The following is a 17,509-nucleotide window of genomic DNA, read 5'->3' on the forward strand; positions in this document are numbered from 1 at the left end:
GAGGCTTGCGGTAGGATTTGGATGTGTGCCAGGTCGCGTCGGCTCGAGGTAGGTGGAGGAGGAGAATATGGCAGTGAAAGGCTCCACCCGGGGCTGGACGGATTTGAGAAGGACCAAACCAGTTGAGAGCCAAGTGAGGGATATCAGACAGTGTAGTGAGGCTATGGGCCCCAGGGGACAGCTCGATTCTTTTTTGGGGCCAGATGATATCAACACCGGCCTGATACCGGCCTGTAACCGATTCTTTCTTTGTGCGCGCTAGAAATATCACAAGCGAGTTAAGCGACATCTCGCCTGGGGGCTTTTCCAGCCCAATCTATGGTGGGAAAAAGAACAGCCTCCACCTTCAGTTCCTTTAACACCATTTTCACCGTATCAACATTGCTCGGCCCCTCCTGTCTACGTACTTCATAGTATTGAATCTCTCCTCCGAGGAATAAAGCATAAACGCAAGATTGGCAAGAGGAAAAAAAAGGTCAGATGCACACCAAGAACATGACAAGCGGGGTCGATATTATAAAATCGGCTTACTCGTTTACTTCTTTCCTTTGCCCTTTCCCTTGGGCGCTGCCCCTGTTCCCTTCGGCCTACCCTTCCCCCGCGCAGACTTTGCCTCATCGTCATCGTCGTCATCGATGAAATCATCCGCTGCCGCCGCCGACTTCTTGGTAGTCTTTTTGCTGGACGCGGCTGCTGCCTTCTTCGCCTTTGCTTTCGGCTGCTTGATGTACTTGTCCTTCTTGATATCGTCCTCGTCTTCAGCCTCCGCAGGTTCCGCAACAACTGCAGCATCGTCGTCATCCTCGATGGCCTCCTCCAGGTCTGGCACATCCTTGGCTGCCGCCTTGGGCGCCGTGACGTTGCTTGCCTTCATGAACGGAATAGGATGAGACATCGAGTTATACCTGCGACGAGACGAGTAGATGGTTAGTTCATATGTCTTCAAGGCAGGATTATGCAATTGTTTACGGGGAGCAAGTAGACTTACGTTCGAGTGAAAGCTGCCTTCGTCTGCGTTTCGATGCTAGCCTTGGACTCGTCTTGGTAGCCGACACCCAACTCCTTGATCGCGTCAAAGTCATCGCGGGTCAGGTAGTAACTATCCATGAGCTCGATGACGTCCTCGACCGCATCCTTGCCTTCGTCAGCAAGGCGCTTGATAAGCTGATCCCAGAGGACGGGGAGGTATTGCTGCCGGATCTCGTTGTGGTCGCCTGACGACTTGAGTCTCATGTGCGAGTGGATCTCGCGCACAAATCGCCCGAGCTTGCCCGTCTTGCTGTTCATGCCGAGCCATGCCGTGAAGCTGGAACCCATCAGCTGGCCCGACACATAACTGGCCGGCCTGACGGAGCTGAAGACAGCGTGCGTGGGCATAAGCGACCACTGCTGCTGCGGGCCGTGGATCATGCGGTCGACCAGGTCGCCGTCGCTGATGCTCTCCGACGCCTGCTCCACAAGCTCAAGGTACTTGAGGTTCTCCTGCCTTTTGCTGCCGAAGTTTTTTCCGTTGAGCAGGTGTGGCCTGGTGCCGAGGTAGTTCTCCTGGATCATCAGGTAGCTGAACTCGTGGTCGTTGAAGTAAAGCTCGATCTTGTCATTCAGCGTGGACTTGCTGGCGGGGGAGAACAGCCCGCCGCCGAGCATCTTCTGGCAAATGTCCCAGGGCTTCAGGATGACGTGCTTCTCCCAGGCCTTGGTCATGGTCTTGGTCTGGTCGTAGTTGAGCGCGGCGCCGTCGAGCTTGATCGAGTGCAGCATGTTGATGATCTGGCGGATGTCCTTGTTGCAGCCCTCGATGAGGGCATCGATGACCTGCGCCGGCATCTTGCCCAGGCCCTCCCTGTGGCAGATGGTCATGATGCGCGAGCGGATCTGCTCGACCGTCGGTCGGTTGAATCGGATATCGAAGGCTGCGTGGTCAAACGGTTTCATCTTGGGCAGCCGACGCTCATTGCAGATGAGAATCAGCGGCACCTCGGACTTCTTGCAGAACTTGGCCAACGCCCCGACTCCTCCACGGTCGCCGGCAGACATGCCGTCCACCTCGTCCATGATCAGCACAATGTTTTTCTTGGTCTCATCAACCTTCTTGCCCTCGCCAGAAAAGAAGCCGAGCAGGGACGTATTGTTGATCACGTCGCTAACCCCGTTCTCGACAAGCTTTTTACTTCGAGTATCACTGGCGTTGCTCTCGATAACGTCATAGCCTGCGAGCCGCGCTGCCATGTGCGCAGCCGTTGTCTTGCCGATGCCGGGAGGGCCCGAGATGATGATGGCCCGTTCGCCACCCATCCCATCGGCGCCGCGCTTCTTGAAGTCGTACTTTCGTGATTTGGGCCAGTTCTCAAGCCACGCCTTGATCCTGTCGACCTGCGCCTTGTTTCCACAGATGTGGCTGATCTGCGTCGGAGCGTACTTGCTAGTCCACAGCTGCGAGTTTGGCGCCGGTGGCGGCGGCACGACAGAACCTCTAGACCCCGCGGCCTGTCGGGCTTTTGCGGCCTTTTCAGCCTCTGCCTTGCGCGCCTTCTCCTCGGCCTCCATCTCGGCAGCCGCCTTCTTCACCTGCTCCTCTTGCTCCTCACGCTTCTGGCGTGCCTTCTCCGCCCCCTTGCCGCTGCCGCCCTGGGCGGGGAGTGTCTTGATCAGGTGGAAAAGACCAACTTCGTCAATCGTTTTGATCCCATGATGCTTGATCTTGGCGAGCTTGCTGGGCCCGGCATCGTCACCGAGCACGACGAAGCTCGTCTTGCCGCTGGGGGCGCCCGTGACTTTCCCGCCATAACGCTTCACCAGCGCCTGTCCCTCCTCTCTGCTAAGGGTCTTGAGGAGACCGGTGAAGACAAACGTGAGCCCGCTGAGGCAATCCTCCTCGCCCTCGGGCAGATCAATTGCGCCGGCATCGGGAGGAGGACCCGAGTTCCCTCCGCCGGCTGCTGCCTTCCTCCAATCGAACTTGGCGTTTGGATCTTTAGGCGGGGGTGTGGGAGGCCGAACCGTGGGAACATTGTCCAAAATGGCCCTGATCCCAGGGTCTTCGGCATCTGCAGCCTTGGCTTTTGGCGCGGCCCGAGGCTTGGCGGCCGGCTTCTTGCGGGGTTTAACGTCCTCTTCTTCCTCGTCCTCGGAGTCGGATTCTGGAGACTTCCGCTTCCTTCCCGCGGCCGAAGCCTTGCCCTTCGTGGTAGCCCGCGAGGGCTTGACGTCTACTTCTTCTTCCGACTCGTCCTTCACAGCACCTTTCCTTGCGCCTCTGACACGAGAGGCAATCCTCTTTGGTTGTGGCAGGTGCTCATCTTCGCTGTCGTCCTCGACGTACTCTTCGTTCTTCCGTTTGTTGCGGCCCCTGACATCGGCAGCGAATATATCATCGTCGCCGCCCCCGTCGTCATCGTCCATAAAGGCGTCATCAGAATCGTGCTTCTTGTAGGAGGTCACAGGCTTCTTGGAAGCCGGCGCTTTCTTGGTTGTCTTGGGGGCCACATCGGGGGTCGGGTCTGCAGTCGTCTTCTCCTTGGTTCGCGGGCTGATGCGGATTTCGATCTCGGACTTAATCTTGGAGGCTGCCTTGGGCGTTGGCTGGGCCTTCTTGTCGCCAGAAGCCGAGGATGCAAAATAATCACTCGCCGAGATAGCAACGCCCTTCACGGGCTCGGCAGCACCAGCTTTCTTTCTCGGGGTGCTCCTGGTAGCGGGTTTTGCCGGTGCGGGCTCTTCCTCGTCGCTATCGTCCAGCACCTTGCGGCTTTTCCCTCGAGCAGCGCCACCCTTCTTTGCGGATGCATCGTCCTTCTTCGGGGCTGGCTTGGCGGGGGCGGCACCACCCTTTGCCCCGAAAAAGGAGCGGATATCGGCCGGCATTGTGTCGCTGCCTATAAAAAGCGATAATGAGATCGGCAAGAGCGGGAGGCCAGATTTGATGCGAGTCTAGCACAGCGAGTGGCAGAAAGACCTCGTGTGGCCAGTACAGCTATGAGGAGGGGATGGACGAGACGTCAACTCAATCCATGGCAATTAGCTCTGGGTCGTCCTGGCAAAGGCTACGATGGAGTGAGGTTTAAAAGACGCCTGAAACTAAAGCGGGTGGGCAGGCAGCCGCACGCGAAGATGACGCGACGAACCGTGACTTGGAATGGAGTTGGGTCCACAGCACTTCAATCCCGCAAACCATTGGTGGTCCGAGCTCATGCATCAGGCATTGTGGTTTTGCATGTGGGGCACAGCTTCCTGGGAGCCGCCGGCGCAAGTACGCATCGATCGAAGCCTCCGCTGCCGTCCCATCGCTGGGCTATCGCCTAACGTACGCGCAACCACATCACAGGCTTGAACATGGGCAGGACCTGCTCCTCGGCCTTGCTGGGTGCCTTCCAGAGCCTGCGTATATCTCTGGCGGCCACTCGTCTACGAGCGTCTCTAGCGCTTCCAGCCCGCTCCGTTCCGATACTCCCCGCCCCGACTGCCGGCGCCCGGCCCTTCTCCTCGACGGCGGCAAATCAATCATGGCTCGAGCCGCGCCTTGACCGCAAAAAGAAGATGATGAAAGGCCGTCCCAGAGTTCCCACAGGAGGATCGGTCAAGGGAACGACGGTCATGTGGGGAGATTACGGCCTGCGCATGAAAGACCACGACAGGAGAATAAGCGCCCAGCAGCTGAAGCGCGCCGAGGACGCAATCAAGAACCGCATGCGTGGACAGAAGTACCGGCTATACAAGAGGCTCTGCTGCAACATAGGCGTCTTCACGAGCGGAAACGAAGTCGGTCCCCCCGAAGGCACATGATGAGCCTGAACGAGCATGACGCTAACACTTTGCTTGCTTGTCCCATCTCAGCACCGTATGGGTAAAGGAAAAGGCTCGTTTGATCATTGGGCAGCGAGGGTCGCAGTCAGCCAGGTTATCTTTGAAATCAGGGGCCTTGTCCACGAGCAGGTTATCAAGGACGCCTTCAGGTTGGCCGGGAACAAGCTACCAGGTCGGTATCTCCATCGCCATACCCACTGTCCAAGGAAACCCCATCAGATGGGCTTGCCATGGCTAACACAAAACGGACCCTCAGGCCAGTACGAGTTTGTGACCAAGAACGATGTTGCAGTCGTGGGCATCACGAAGCTGGACGGGGTGACTCTCGAGGACCTGAAGAATCCACGGAAGGTTTTGCCTATCCCGGAAGTCCCACCTCAGTCTCCAACAGTTACGGCCAGTGCTCCCTCATGAACATCTGCCAGTACTCACAGCTTGTTCTCCGTTGTATAGGTAGCATGTACAGTAACAGACGGTGGGAGGCATATGCTCGAGGCCACAGCGAGCAGAAATCATCGGCTGTCAGCCTAGCATGCGCGGTGCGGCCCTCAGACGTTAATTGTGTCAAAAACAAAACGGATCGATGTTGCAATTGGTTTTTGCAACTGCAGTGTAATGAGTCTCAACCTTCTTTGCGGGGAAAGAGGGTCGTTCGAAAGACTGTGTGCACGGACCATCGCGTTTAATGGCCCAGCCGCGCTTCTGTGCAAATGTCGCGTCTCCTAGCCTGCACGGAACCAGCATCATCGTCACAGTAATTTCCATCCCTCAAGCTTTAGGCGTGGGCAGTCGAACCTGTCGCTTTCGTGCAAGCAGAAAAACACCAGATTACCTCCGAATCCATTCTGCTATCCCGCAACCCCGCGCCAGCCCAGCCATAGAACCAAGACTAGCCAGAAGAAATACGCCCAGATGGCACTGATCGTGGACAAGCACCGGCCGAGGTCCCTGGATGCTCTCACATACCATGAGGCGCTGTCGGACCGGCTGCGGTCTCTGGTACGCCTCATGCACCCCGGATCGCTGTCGAGTCTTTGCCCGGCCTATTGACCCTGTTGCTGTTTCTTTTTGCAGGCGCGGAGCGGCGACTTCCCACACCTCCTAATCTACGGGCCTTCCGGGGCGGGCAAGAAAACGCGAATCGTGGCGACGCTCAAGGAGCTATACGGCCCCGGCGTGGAGAAGATCAAGATCGATGCGCGCGTGTTCCAGACGAGTAGCAACAAAAAACTCGAGTTCAACATTGTCGCCTCGGTGTACCACCTCGAGATCACGCCATCCGATGTAGGCAACTACGACAGGGTGGTGATCCAGGACCTGCTCAAGGAGGTGGCGCAGACGCAACAGGTCGACCAGTCGGCGCGCCAGCGGTTCAAGGTCGTCGTCATCAACGAGGCCGACCACCTCTCGCGCGACGCCCAGGCCGCCCTCCGCCGCACCATGGAGAAGTACTCGCCCAACCTGAGGCTGATCCTGCTGGCCAACTCGACGGCCAACATCATCGCCCCGATCCGGTCCCGGACGCTGCTTGTCCGGGTGGCCGCGCCCACCGAGGAGGAGGTCTGCACGGTGCTCGCCTCGTCGGCCAAGCGGGAGGGCTGGGCAGTGTCGGAGAAACTGCACCAGAGGATAGCCAAGGAGAGCGGGCGGAATCTGCGCCGCGCCATGCTGATGCTCGAAACGGTGCACGCTCAAAAGTCGGCTGCTGCCCCCTGAGAATCATGCGCGAGAGGACTGGAGAGAAAGAGTGCTAACGTCAACTCCACCTCGCAGTGAAAAAGTCGAAGACACGACGTCGATCCCGCCGCCAGACTGGGAGGCGCTGGTCGGGCAGATAGCCAAGGAGATCATGGACGAACACACGCCGGCGCGGATCCTGCAGGTTCGGGCAAAGTTCTACGATCTGCTGACGCACTGCATCCCGCCGACCACGATCCTCAAGACGCTCACCTTTAAGCTCATACCGCTGATAGACGATGCGCTTAAGGTCGAAGTCATACAGTGGTCGGCCTTTTACGAGCACCGCATCAAGATGGGCACCAAAGTCATCTTCCATCTCGAGGCGTTTGTGGCCAAGTTTATGAGGATACTGGAAATGTATCTGATGAGTATGGATATGTGAAGCTGTGGCCTATTTTCTTGGCCCGACAGAACACGCAGTAGAGGGAGAGCCATGTTCAGCGTTTCACGGCGTTCTCGGGGCGGTTCGGTCTACGCCCATGTATACGCACTCTATTAGTCACACCTACCTCCTGCCGTTAGCTGTCCGGTTAGGTTGTGTTTAGCTAGATGTATAATCACGGCAGTTAATGAAGCGAGCCCAACCGCATACCCGTCTTGCCGACCATGGGTGTCCTTGCCTACCTTACCCATTTGCAGCGGCCGCACAACCGCAGGGCCCGCGCAAGGCCCGAGGATGACGGCAGCGAAACTTCCGTTCACCCTGAGCTATCCGGATGTAGATCTAGCGTCGACATACCCGACCACAGCCAGCGATCTGCAAGCAGGCTGTGCGGTCCAAGTACCTGGTACAAGCCGATATGATGTCCCTGATAAGATAGCTTGTGGGGGAGGAGCTTGTCGTGCTTGTCAACGGCCACGCGACCCTCGCCCACACCCTCGGGCAACAAAAAACAAGGGACATTTGGGCGCTTTGATTTGCGCCCAGAGGAAGAACTGATGACGAAGCCCAGGCGCCAATCTGTTGGTTCTGCCGTTCTTGGTATCCCGCCAATGGGCAAGAGCGACGGCAAAGTAGCAGATACAACTGACGAAGATGCGACGCCTGCTCGTCCCGGCGAACGTCATCCCGAGTCACAGCGCGCCAGCAGAGGCGCCTTGGCCAGCGGCCGCTGACATGACCTGCTCGGAAGGAAGCGCGACCCCGCATCTGATCTCAGTGCACGGAAGCTGGATGGCGATGGCGGGGCAGGCGGTATGGAGGGCGCTCGATTGAACAGGGCCCGTGCCCGCCCCCTGGTCCTGACGAGCTGGGAATGCGGGGGGATTGGGCTGGCTGGTAGCTTTGGAGCTCTTTGTCGTGCGCAGCCCTTTCACCTTGATCTAGCCGGACGTGCTGGACAGGCCACTTGGCCGAGCAAGCGTCACTCCCTGTGTCGGCCACAAGAAGGTGGCCTGGGCGAGCTTGACACGGTGACAGTTTGTCTGTATGCAAGAACATGAAGATAAGCAGACAGATGGGCGCTCAATCACAGCTTCAATAGCAAGGTCGGTATAGGGCCGGAAGCGCCAGCCACGGGATTCCACCCAGCCCGCTCCAATCTCGGGCGGACAGATGGAATCGGCGGCGGAGAAGAAACGTTGGGGTAATGGGACAAGTACCAGGTACGCGCATCCGCCAGCCGGCCCGCCCTAATTTGGGGTTGCCCGCAACCTCGTGGTCGTCGACATCCCAGCAGCGCGGAGTGCTCCCCTCGCCTGCCCCGTCCTCGCGCAGCTCTTTTGGCCGCCCAGCTGCTGCAGGGCGTGCCCAGGGCCCCGCCCGCGTCGAGCCCCAGAACCTGGGGACGAGAGGGGCCGGAGCTCATGTCCACAGTACTTTGTTCGTCTTGGCCGAGCTCATGCTCAACCTTTTTCCCATGCCCCTTTTTTTTTGCTTTATTCGTTCGGCTTCGGCGGCCTCCCTAAACCTCTTTGGTCCTTCCTCAAATACCTCTTTGGTGCCCCTTGCCGACCTCCAACAGCCCCTCGGCAAAGTACAAAAGGCTCCGCGGCCCTTCTCGGTCCTCTCCTCCACCGCCTGGCACCTCCCAACAATTCGATCGCCCGGCCGTCCAAAGCTGTTCTGATCCTGCCGCCAGCCTCTCTGACAACAGGTTCCATCCCGCGGCCCGCCCCGAGTCGCAGCAAATTCCACACACGTCATCGCCGTCTTGTGGACTGTCGCTGCCCGCGGTACACTACCCCGTTCGTGCGAGAGCTTGCTCCTGAACGCCCCCCGGCTTGTATCCCACCTCTGTTCTCTCCTCCCACACTCCTGTCATAGCGCACGTGCGAATAGTTTCAAGCAGCAACAAACTCGCTTCGGCTGTTCCCTGCCGCATAACATGGCGCAGGATGCTGGCAAAGCGCCCGTTGTGGCCGAGGCCCACGAGGTCGACACCTACCGTGAGTTGTTTGCGCCTTTCCGAGCGCCTGGTGCCCCTGAAATGCAGGGGCTTCGGCAAGCAGGCAGGATTCTCTGGACAAGATTGGCTGACCATGAGGGCTGTGGAATGCAGACCCCCCACAAAAAATGCTTGACAGTACGTTGTGAATGCGCTCGCTCGCCTTGTGTGTGGTCGTGGCGAGGCGGCCATATCCCTCACCCCACTCTCTATTTAGATGACATCGCCTTGGCTAACTTGGTGTTGCGACTGGATGTAGACCACCCCAGCAAGCCACATTTGGAGAGTAAGTGATGCAGCCGCGTCCCTCAGGTGGCCAGCTTGATATCGGTACGCGCGGCAGCGCTAACAGCATGGTGCCAACAACGCCAAGGCTTGGAGGAATACCAGCAGCTGTACAAGGAGTCCATCTCGGAGCCAGACAAATTCTGGGGAAAGAAGGCACGCGAGCTCCTGACATGGCAGAGGGATTTCGAGACGGTGCAGTCAGGTGGCCTGTCTGACGGCGACACAGCTTGGTTCCTCGAGGGCCAGCTCAGCGCCTCGTACAACTGCGTGGACCGGCACGCTCTCAAGGATCCGGAGCGGGTCGCCATCATCTATGAGGCCGACGAACCCAGCGACGGCCGGACCCTGACATACGGCGAACTGCTGCGCGAGGTCTGCCGTACCGCCCACGTGCTCAGGCAGATGGGCGTGCGCAAGGGAGACACCGTTGCCATCTACCTGCCCATGATCCCCGAGGCCATTGTTGCCTTCATGGCTGTCACCCGCATCGGCGCCATTCACTCGGTAGTTTTCGCCGGTTTCTCGGCCGACTCACTGCGCGACCGCGTCATCGACGCCCAGTCCAAAGTCGTCATAACCACCGACGAGGGCAAGCGCGGCGGCAAGCTGATCGGCACCAAGCGCATTGTCGACGATGCCCTCAAGCAGTGCCCTGATGTCACACATGTCCTCGTTTACAAGCGCACCGGCGCTGACGTTCCCATGACGCCGGGCCGCGATTGGTGGTGGCACGAGGAGGTGGAGAGGTGGCCCAACTATATCCCTCCTGAGCCCATGAGCTCCGAGGACCCCCTGTTCCTGCTCTACACCTCTGGCTCGACTGGCAAGCCCAAAGGTGTTATGCATACCACGGGCGGCTACCTGCTGGGCGCCGCCATGACGGGCAAGTATGTTTTCGACATCCACGACGGCGATCGCTTCTTCTGTGGTGGCGATGTCGGGTGGATCACGGGCCACACATATGTCGTCTATGCGCCCTTGCTCCTCGGCGTCTCGACCGTCGTGTTCGAGGGCACCCCGGCCTATCCCAACTTCTCGCGCTACTGGGACATTGTCGAAAGGCACCAGATCACGCAGTTCTATGTGGCCCCGACCGCCCTCCGGCTGCTCAAGCGCGCCGGCGACCAGTACGTCAAGAATGAGATGAAGTACCTGAGGGTTCTCGGATCCGTAGGGGAGCCCATCGCGGCCGAGATCTGGAAGTGGTACTTTGAAGTTGTGGGCAAGGAAAAGGCGCAGGTCGTAGATGTAAGTGTGGAATCCCCTCGAGCCGTTGTGGCCTGTGACCATGGCAGGAAAGTATTTTCATATGGTGCCGCCTGCTGACCTCTCACTTCACCCGTACAGACCTACTGGCAAACCGAGACCGGATCCAACGTTATCACTCCGCTCGCGGGGGTAACGCCAACCAAGCCGGGGTCCGCGTCGCTGCCCTTCTTCGGCATCGAGCCGGCCATAATCGACCCCGTTTCTGGGGAGGAGATCCACGGGAACGATGTCGAGGGCGTCCTGGCGTTCAAGCAGGCATGGCCTAGCATGGCTCGAACGGTCTGGGGAGCCCACAAGAGGTATATGGACACATACATGAACGTATACAAGGGGTATTATGTGAGTTGACCCTCGTTGCTTTCATCAGGTTGGGCGAGAAAGAAGGTGAAGGAAGAATTCATGAGGATCCCAGAGACTGACCGACTGGATCGTTCTTCACTAGTTCACCGGCGACGGTGCTGGTAGAGACCACGAAGGGTTCTACTGGATCAGGGGTCGCGTGGATGACGTTGTGAACGTGAGCGGACACCGGCTTTCGACGTCGGAGATCGAGGCAGCGCTCATCGAGCACCACGCGGTGGCCGAGTCGGCAGTGGTTGGGGTGCAGGACGAACTTACGGGGCAGGCAGTCAACGCTTTCGTGTCGCTGCGAGAAGACAGCACCGAGTCAGTAGATGCGATCCGCAAGGACTTGATATTGCAGGTTCGAAAGAGCATCGGGCCCTTCGCGGCGCCAAAGGCCGTCTATGTCGTGCCAGATCTGCCTAAGACGCGCTCCGGCAAGATCATGCGGAGGATCCTGAGGAAGATCCTGGCGGGCGAAGAGGACCAGCTGGGCGATGTTAGCACGGTAAGTTTATGGCCCGCGCCGGAGGCGTTGCTGCTGCCTGACCCAGAGCGACGATCGTTTTACTGACCCGACCGCTGTGCGTCTCTAGCTGTCGGACCCGAGTATTGTCGCCAAGATCCTCACGATTGTGCATGACAGTCGAAAGAAGTGAGGAGGCAGAACCTATCGTTGCTTGAGGACAGACTGAGTTGGCTGGCTGGCTGGCTGTGTGGCTGGCGGGGACCACGGAGTTGCTTACGTAGAGTTATACCACCACAATGGACTGCGTTTCTACCTCTTGCGGCCGTTCCCAGCCGGGGAGGCTCGACCAATGGATACCACCAGAGCCGGATGCGGCCTTTGTGCGCATCCTGGTGCTTGACTGATATTTGCCAAGTTTCCCGAGAGGTCAACGGAGATACGAGAGCCGGCTTGCAACCTGTGGATATCACCTAGGTACCTGGCAGGCAAGTAACTACCACCCAGACCCGAGCTCGGCCGAAACGAAAGTCAAGACATTGCGGCAGCCAGCAGGTCTAGGTGCATGTGAGCATTTTTGGTACATATCCTATCGAGTGCCGTTCGGTGCCCGGCCGCCGATCCCCCTCCTCTCAACCAATCAGATACTGTCATGGGGATAAGCTCTGGGTAATTATTCGCTCTCTACAGAGCCCAGCCCAGCCAAGAAAGCAAGAATGCCACGCTGTGTGACCACCATCAACAGGACGGCATGCACGAGGGTCTGCCAAGGGGCGGGGCGGGAGCGATATGGGATGTGAGGCGGTGAGGCACGAGTTCAAGCAATCCTCGCGGGTTTCTTTTTTGTCTTTCGTCTTGAAAACACACATAGACGGGATGGTGCCCATTCGGGCCGGGACTGGGACGCTGGGGCTCACAAAAATAGCAGTCGCCGTCGTAGCAGCACAACCAGACACCGCGAGTCAAACCATATGGTTAAAAAAAGGCATGGTCGGTGGCCAACGGCGCAGCGCAGCATTGAGCCGGCAGCAAGGTCCGAAAGGATGTGGTAGTCCGAGCCAGCTGCCAGGGCTGGGACAAGCAAGTGCTGGACTCGCCCGGGCGTCTGCAGGGTCCTTTCCCGACCTGCAGGCTAGGCGCTAGGTAGGAATTTACCTTGGCCCTAGGGACCTGCGTGCTAGCGCCCGAGATGCGGTGCTCCCCAGGGAGGGTATCGCGGGGACAGGCATCAGATCGGGGGTGTGGCGTCCCACTGGCGGTATTATCTACCTACCTAGGTGGTACCTACCTACCGCCCGTGTCCAAGGCAACACAGGAGACAGCGGACAAGGCGAAATAACAAGACTCGATAGACGAGGTAGGGTCATATCTATAGCGACCGGCATCAGTAATTAAGAATCAAACAAAAGTCGTCGAGCCGATTTATGCCGCGTCCACGCCCACAAGGAAAAAATGCCCGAGCGTACTTAGTTTTCCCATCTCAGATTCCGCGCCGAGCGAGGGCCCTGTGGGGGTCCGAGACGTGGGGCGGATCCCGACCGAGCGCCTGAAACCGCGTTCCAAGGGAGTTCGCTTTGGAAGGCTTGACTCTCGAATCGGGTCGCCGACTTTGGTTCGTCTGATGTTCCTGCCCTTCGTTTCCGGACGGGTTTCCCCTTTTCTCTCCTTGGCCATGACAATGCCCAACGAGGATAAACAATAATAACAGAAAAACATGGAATGAAGGGAGGCTATGCCCAATGTTGTAGTAATCATTTGGAAGGCAGAAAGTATACGGCGCTCAGCCCGCTCCTGCTTACTGTGAAGGGCGGCGAGGCCACGAGGGGCGCCACGCCACATGCTGCTGTGCTTTGCTGCGCGGGCCAATGGAGCCTGGACTAGTGGAGGCCGGTTCGGGCGCGGGCGATTGGCTTGAGGGACGGCGAGGTGTGGGGGCGCGAGCCATTCGCTGACAAGGGGGGGCCTGGCGCCACAACGCTAAGACGCTACTTTTGTCGCAATAGCCTGTGTCGTGCATGGGCCAGGTCCCGCCCTATCGAGGCTCCCGTCATCTTGGCCCAGCAAGCAAGCAAACTCCCCGCCGCGCTTTGAATTGAGCGAACCCTTGTCTTCTTGCCTGGCCTGGTGCATCTGGTCTGGCGGGACGAACAGGGAAAAAAGAAGCAGGCACGGCACAGCCCCTTGCCCTGCCAGCCCACCTCAGCCATGGATGGGCCAGCCGAGCCGCCGTCGCACGCCGCCGCCTCGCATGCTCGTCTCGTCTCTCGTTCGCCCACGCCAACATTTGATCCCACACACACATTCTCTCATTCTCCCAGAGGCTAGTCCACACCCACGTTCGCTTGCAACCTTGATCGGTGTGCTATTTTCCCATTCTTTTTTAATCCTTCGTTGGCGTGGGTGGAGTGCGAGAAGAGCATGCAGCCGGAATCTGCAGCCTGACCCAGACCTCCCACTTTAGACAATCGCTATTGTTTAGTGGCCCACGTCCCTCGTTTTTTGTCCCCCCCCCCCCCCCCCTCCCCTTCCCTTTGGGCATCTCGCTCGCTTTTCGACTTGACCTTTCCAGCTCCGACGCCGATCCCGTCTCATTTCCTTCTCTTCCGTCCTTTTGGCCGCTCTTGGCTTTCACCGGATCAAAGTCGGCTTCAGTATATATCGCTCGGTGCTGCTTTTTTTTTCTCCCCTCCCCTTTCTCTACCCCCCTCACCTCAACTGTGTTTGCCGATGGACTGGACGACTACACGGGCCCTTCGCATCTAAGTTATGTTCCTTTCGAGGGCCCTTGCGGCCACTCTTGCCGTCTCGCAGTTCATCTCAGGTAGGTCTGGTTGCTGTCCTGGGATTTTAGTAAACATGGTTGTAGGCGTCTAGCCTGGTTAAGGGATTGCAGCTCGTAGCTTACACACACGCCGCCTTTCCTGACGAACAGCCCACTCGACGGACCGGCTACCACTGGGACATGTTACCCGCATAGACGACGCAGCCATCGACGGCGAGTCGGCGGCAGGAAGAGTACACGCCTTCTCCTCCTTCGACCTCTCCTTCGTCCTGCACGACAGCGGGCGCAAGGTCAAGCTCGCCCTCGCACCGAATCATGACATCCTCTCTCGCGATGCCGTCGTCCAGTACGTCGGCCACGACGGCGTCGTGCGCTCCGTTGAGCCCATAGATCGTATGGACCATAAGATCTACCAGGGTAGCGCCTTTGTCCAGAGGCACGGTCGCCACGATTGGATCAACGTCGGCTGGGCTCGCATCAACATGCGCAGGGACGGTGTCCGCCCGATATTCGACGGCTCTTTCAGGATCGACGGCGACAACCACCACATCCAGACCGACGAGGCATACCGCCAGACGCACATTAGGGGGGATCCGAAAATCGACTGGTCGCCCGAGGATTACATGGTCGTGTGGCGGGATTCGGATATTGGCCGGGGTTCGTACTCGTACGATGACGATGACGACGACGACGACGGCAGCGACGACAAGGCCTACGACCCGAGCCACGGCGAGCTGAAGCGTCGGGAGTTGCGCGCCCGGTCGCCGCTGTGCTCCTCGGACGGGCTGGACTTCAACGCCGATGCAACGCACCCCATCTACCAGGGGCTCGACACGCGCTCCGAGGCTGAGCGCGTCGCGGACCTGGAGTCGGACGTGAGCCTGGACCCGTCGTCGCCGCGCCAGCTGCTGGCACGCCAGGACCAGACCATGACGGGCAACGGTGCGGGCGTCAACCTCGCGGGGTCGGTCGGCTCGACAGCCGGCTGCCCGATGGCGAGGAAGGTGGCGTTGGTGGGAATTGCGACCGACTGCACGTACAGCGCGACCTTCAACTCGAGCCAGTCGATCCGGCAGCACATCATCTCCATGGTCAACACGGCGTCGCAGCTGTACGAGTCGACGTTCAACATCTCGCTGGGCATCCAGAACCTCACCATCAGCGACGCCAACTGCCCGTCCAAGGCTACTGACCAGGCGCCCTGGAACGTGGCGTGCGGCAACGGCGTGACCATCGCGGACCGTCTCAACCTCTTCTCGGCCTGGCGCGGCCTGTCCAAGGACCGTAACGCGTTCTGGACGCTGCTGTCGACGTGCAACACGGACGCGGCCGTGGGCCTGGCCTGGCTCGGTCAGCTCTGCGTCGAGGGCTCGCAGAAGTCGTCGGCCAGCAACAGCAACGAGACGATCGCGGGAGCCAACGTGGTGATCAAGACGGCGCAGGAGTGGCAGGTGTTTGCGCACGAGGTCGGGCACACGTTTGGGGCGGTGCACGACTGCCAGTCCAACACGTGCAGCGACGGCACGTCAACCAAGCAGCAGTGCTGTCCGCTCAGCGGCGACTCGTGCGACGCCAAGGGGCAGTTCATCATGAACCCGTCCACAGGCAGCGGCATCACGCGCTTCTCTCCCTGCACCGTGGGCAACATCTGCTCAGCCATGGGCCGCAGCAGCGTCAAGTCGAGCTGCCTGACCAGCAACAAGGACGTGACCACCATCACAGGCAGCCAGTGCGGCAACGGCATCGTCGAGCAGGGCGAGGACTGCGACTGCGGTGGGCCCGACGGCTGCAAGGACAACCCGTGCTGCGACGCCAAGACGTGCAAGTTCACCACCGGGTCCAGCTGCGACTTTGCCAACGAGGAGTGCTGCACCCGCCAGTGCAAGTTCTCGTCGGCCGGCACCGTCTGCCGCGCCAGCATGGGCTCGTGCGACCCGGCCGAGACGTGCAGCGGTAACTCGGGCATCTGCCCGACCAACATCTTCGCCCCCAACGGCCAGTCGTGCGGCGACTCGGGCGCCAACCTGGCCTGCGCCTCTGGCCAGTGCACATCGCGCAACCAGCAGTGCAAGACCCTCATGGGCTCGCTGACGGCGGGCAACGACACGTACGCCTGCAACAACGCCGGCTGCCAACTCAGCTGCGCCAGCCCCGAGTTCGGCCCCAGCACCTGCTTCACAATGATGCAGAACTTCCTTGACGGCACCCCCTGCCAGGGCGGCGGCAAGTGCTCCAACGGCCGCTGCGACGGCTCCTCGTTCGCCAGCGAGGTCGGCACGTGGATCTTTGAAAACAGGTGGCTCGTCATCGGCTTGTCGTCGGGCGTCGGCGCCCTGATCCTGATCGCCCTAATCGCCTGCTGCATCAGCGCCTGCCGCCAGAGAAAGTCGAAGCGCGAAAGGGCCGCTCGAGCCATCGCCGCCCGCGCTACCAAGCCGCCAGCCGGCTGGGTCGGCCCGCCACCGCCGCGGCGCTCACGCAAGCCGCCGTCGGGAGGCTCGGCAGTTCACGTGAGCGTATCTGAAGTCCCGGCACCACCCCCCGTGGCAAGCAGGCCGCCGCCATCATACGGCAGAAGCAACGATCCACGCCAACAATGGCAACAACCGGGTTCCTACAGTGCTCGGTATGCATAAGCAACTCGCGAGTTCGCCCCCCCTTTCTTATCTTGGATATTCCCCTCTGCCTCTCATCCTAGCCAGTCACGTTTCTGCATGTCGTCTTTTTCTTCTTCTCTTGGTTAGCATCATCATTGCGTCAATAATCATCATAGTATCATACATTTGCATCGGGACTGGCGTTTACTTTTTTTCCACTTGTTACCCCTTTTTTTGCTTCCTTGCTTTGTCATGACTCCTTGTGTCCTTTCTTCATGTTCTTCTTTGCTTGGGCGGCTACGGTGGTTGATACCTTTGCATGTGCAGGCACCATTCTCAGGGCAGAGAGATGTGTATGATGGATTAGGCGCTGCCAGGAACCGGCGCTATTGCCACCATACCAGGGTCAAGCTCACGTCCCGTTTCATATAAGACGATATTGGATACGTACGCTTAGCCAATGAAAAAATCACAATCATATGGTGCCATCAAACTTGTCCGTCTGTGCCATCTACCACTCTTGTAGGGTCAATACAGTAAATAGCAAAGGCAAGACTGTGAATTATGCATTTATTATACCTCGAAATTAGCCGAGGTTATGAGAAAATGAAGAGAAAGGCAAGGAGTGAAAAGCAAGACCAAAACATTGGAGAATATCCGCCACTTCTCCCGGCCGGGTATATCCGACCAGGCGCGTCAGCGACATACAGGTATCTATCTATAAGAGAAAAAATTACGATGGGGGTCACCTCATGCCGAGCAATGGAGACGACGCTCCAGCCCCTAAGACCCAAGTCGCTCCGTCCTTTGCCATCGTTTCCTCGTCACCCCCCCC

General features: G+C 59.0%; 6 protein-coding genes across 6 annotated transcripts; 4 read left to right on the plus strand and 2 right to left on the minus strand.

Moving 5' to 3' along the window:
- Window positions 1-155: 155 nt before the first annotated feature.
- Window positions 156-4,110, minus strand: GGTG_11301 (replication factor C subunit 1). The gene is made up of 2 exons (XM_009229186.1): window positions 989-4,110; window positions 156-905 (listed from the first exon to the last, which is right to left on the minus strand). The coding sequence occupies exons 1-2, from the start codon at window positions 3,862-3,864 to the stop codon at window positions 536-538; spliced, it is 3,246 nt and encodes a 1,081-aa protein (XP_009227450.1). The 5' UTR covers window positions 3,865-4,110; the 3' UTR covers window positions 156-535.
- A 98-nt stretch (window positions 4,111-4,208) lies between these two features.
- On the plus strand, window positions 4,209-5,651 carry GGTG_11302 (54S ribosomal protein L16). Its single transcript, XM_009229187.1, has 3 exons — window positions 4,209-4,758; window positions 4,834-4,975; window positions 5,060-5,651. Exons 1-3 carry the CDS (start codon window positions 4,333-4,335, stop codon window positions 5,215-5,217), a joined length of 726 nt encoding a protein of 241 aa, XP_009227451.1. The 5' UTR covers window positions 4,209-4,332; the 3' UTR covers window positions 5,218-5,651.
- On the plus strand, window positions 5,548-7,201 carry GGTG_11303 (replication factor C subunit 5). Its single transcript, XM_009229188.1, has 3 exons — window positions 5,548-5,802; window positions 5,878-6,500; window positions 6,577-7,201. The coding sequence occupies exons 1-3, from the start codon at window positions 5,716-5,718 to the stop codon at window positions 6,923-6,925; spliced, it is 1,059 nt and encodes a 352-aa protein (XP_009227452.1). The 5' UTR covers window positions 5,548-5,715; the 3' UTR covers window positions 6,926-7,201.
- Window positions 7,162-8,807, minus strand: GGTG_11304 (hypothetical protein; the record flags this gene model as incomplete). Its single annotated transcript, XM_009229189.1, has 4 exons — window positions 7,162-7,793; window positions 8,146-8,346; window positions 8,477-8,723; window positions 8,778-8,807. 4 exons carry the CDS (start codon window positions 8,805-8,807, stop codon window positions 7,618-7,620), a joined length of 654 nt encoding a protein of 217 aa, XP_009227453.1. The 3' UTR covers window positions 7,162-7,617.
- On the plus strand, window positions 8,128-11,681 carry GGTG_11305 (acetyl-coenzyme A synthetase). The gene is made up of 7 exons (XM_009229190.1): window positions 8,128-8,931; window positions 9,045-9,068; window positions 9,190-9,216; window positions 9,304-10,466; window positions 10,566-10,826; window positions 10,930-11,337; window positions 11,426-11,681. Exons 1-7 carry the CDS (start codon window positions 8,871-8,873, stop codon window positions 11,486-11,488), a joined length of 2,007 nt encoding a protein of 668 aa, XP_009227454.1. The 5' UTR covers window positions 8,128-8,870; the 3' UTR covers window positions 11,489-11,681.
- A 2,143-nt stretch (window positions 11,682-13,824) lies between these two features.
- On the plus strand, window positions 13,825-17,223 carry GGTG_11306 (zinc metalloprotease mde10). The gene is made up of 2 exons (XM_009229191.1): window positions 13,825-14,116; window positions 14,228-17,223. Exons 1-2 carry the CDS (start codon window positions 14,062-14,064, stop codon window positions 16,711-16,713), a joined length of 2,541 nt encoding a protein of 846 aa, XP_009227455.1. The 5' UTR covers window positions 13,825-14,061; the 3' UTR covers window positions 16,714-17,223.
- Window positions 17,224-17,509: the final 286 nt, after the last annotated feature.

The sequence above is a fragment of the Gaeumannomyces tritici genome, assembly GCF_000145635.1.
Source record: "Gaeumannomyces tritici R3-111a-1 unplaced genomic scaffold supercont2.6, whole genome shotgun sequence".
Classification (NCBI taxonomy): Eukaryota; Fungi; Ascomycota; class Sordariomycetes; order Magnaporthales; family Magnaporthaceae; genus Gaeumannomyces; species Gaeumannomyces tritici.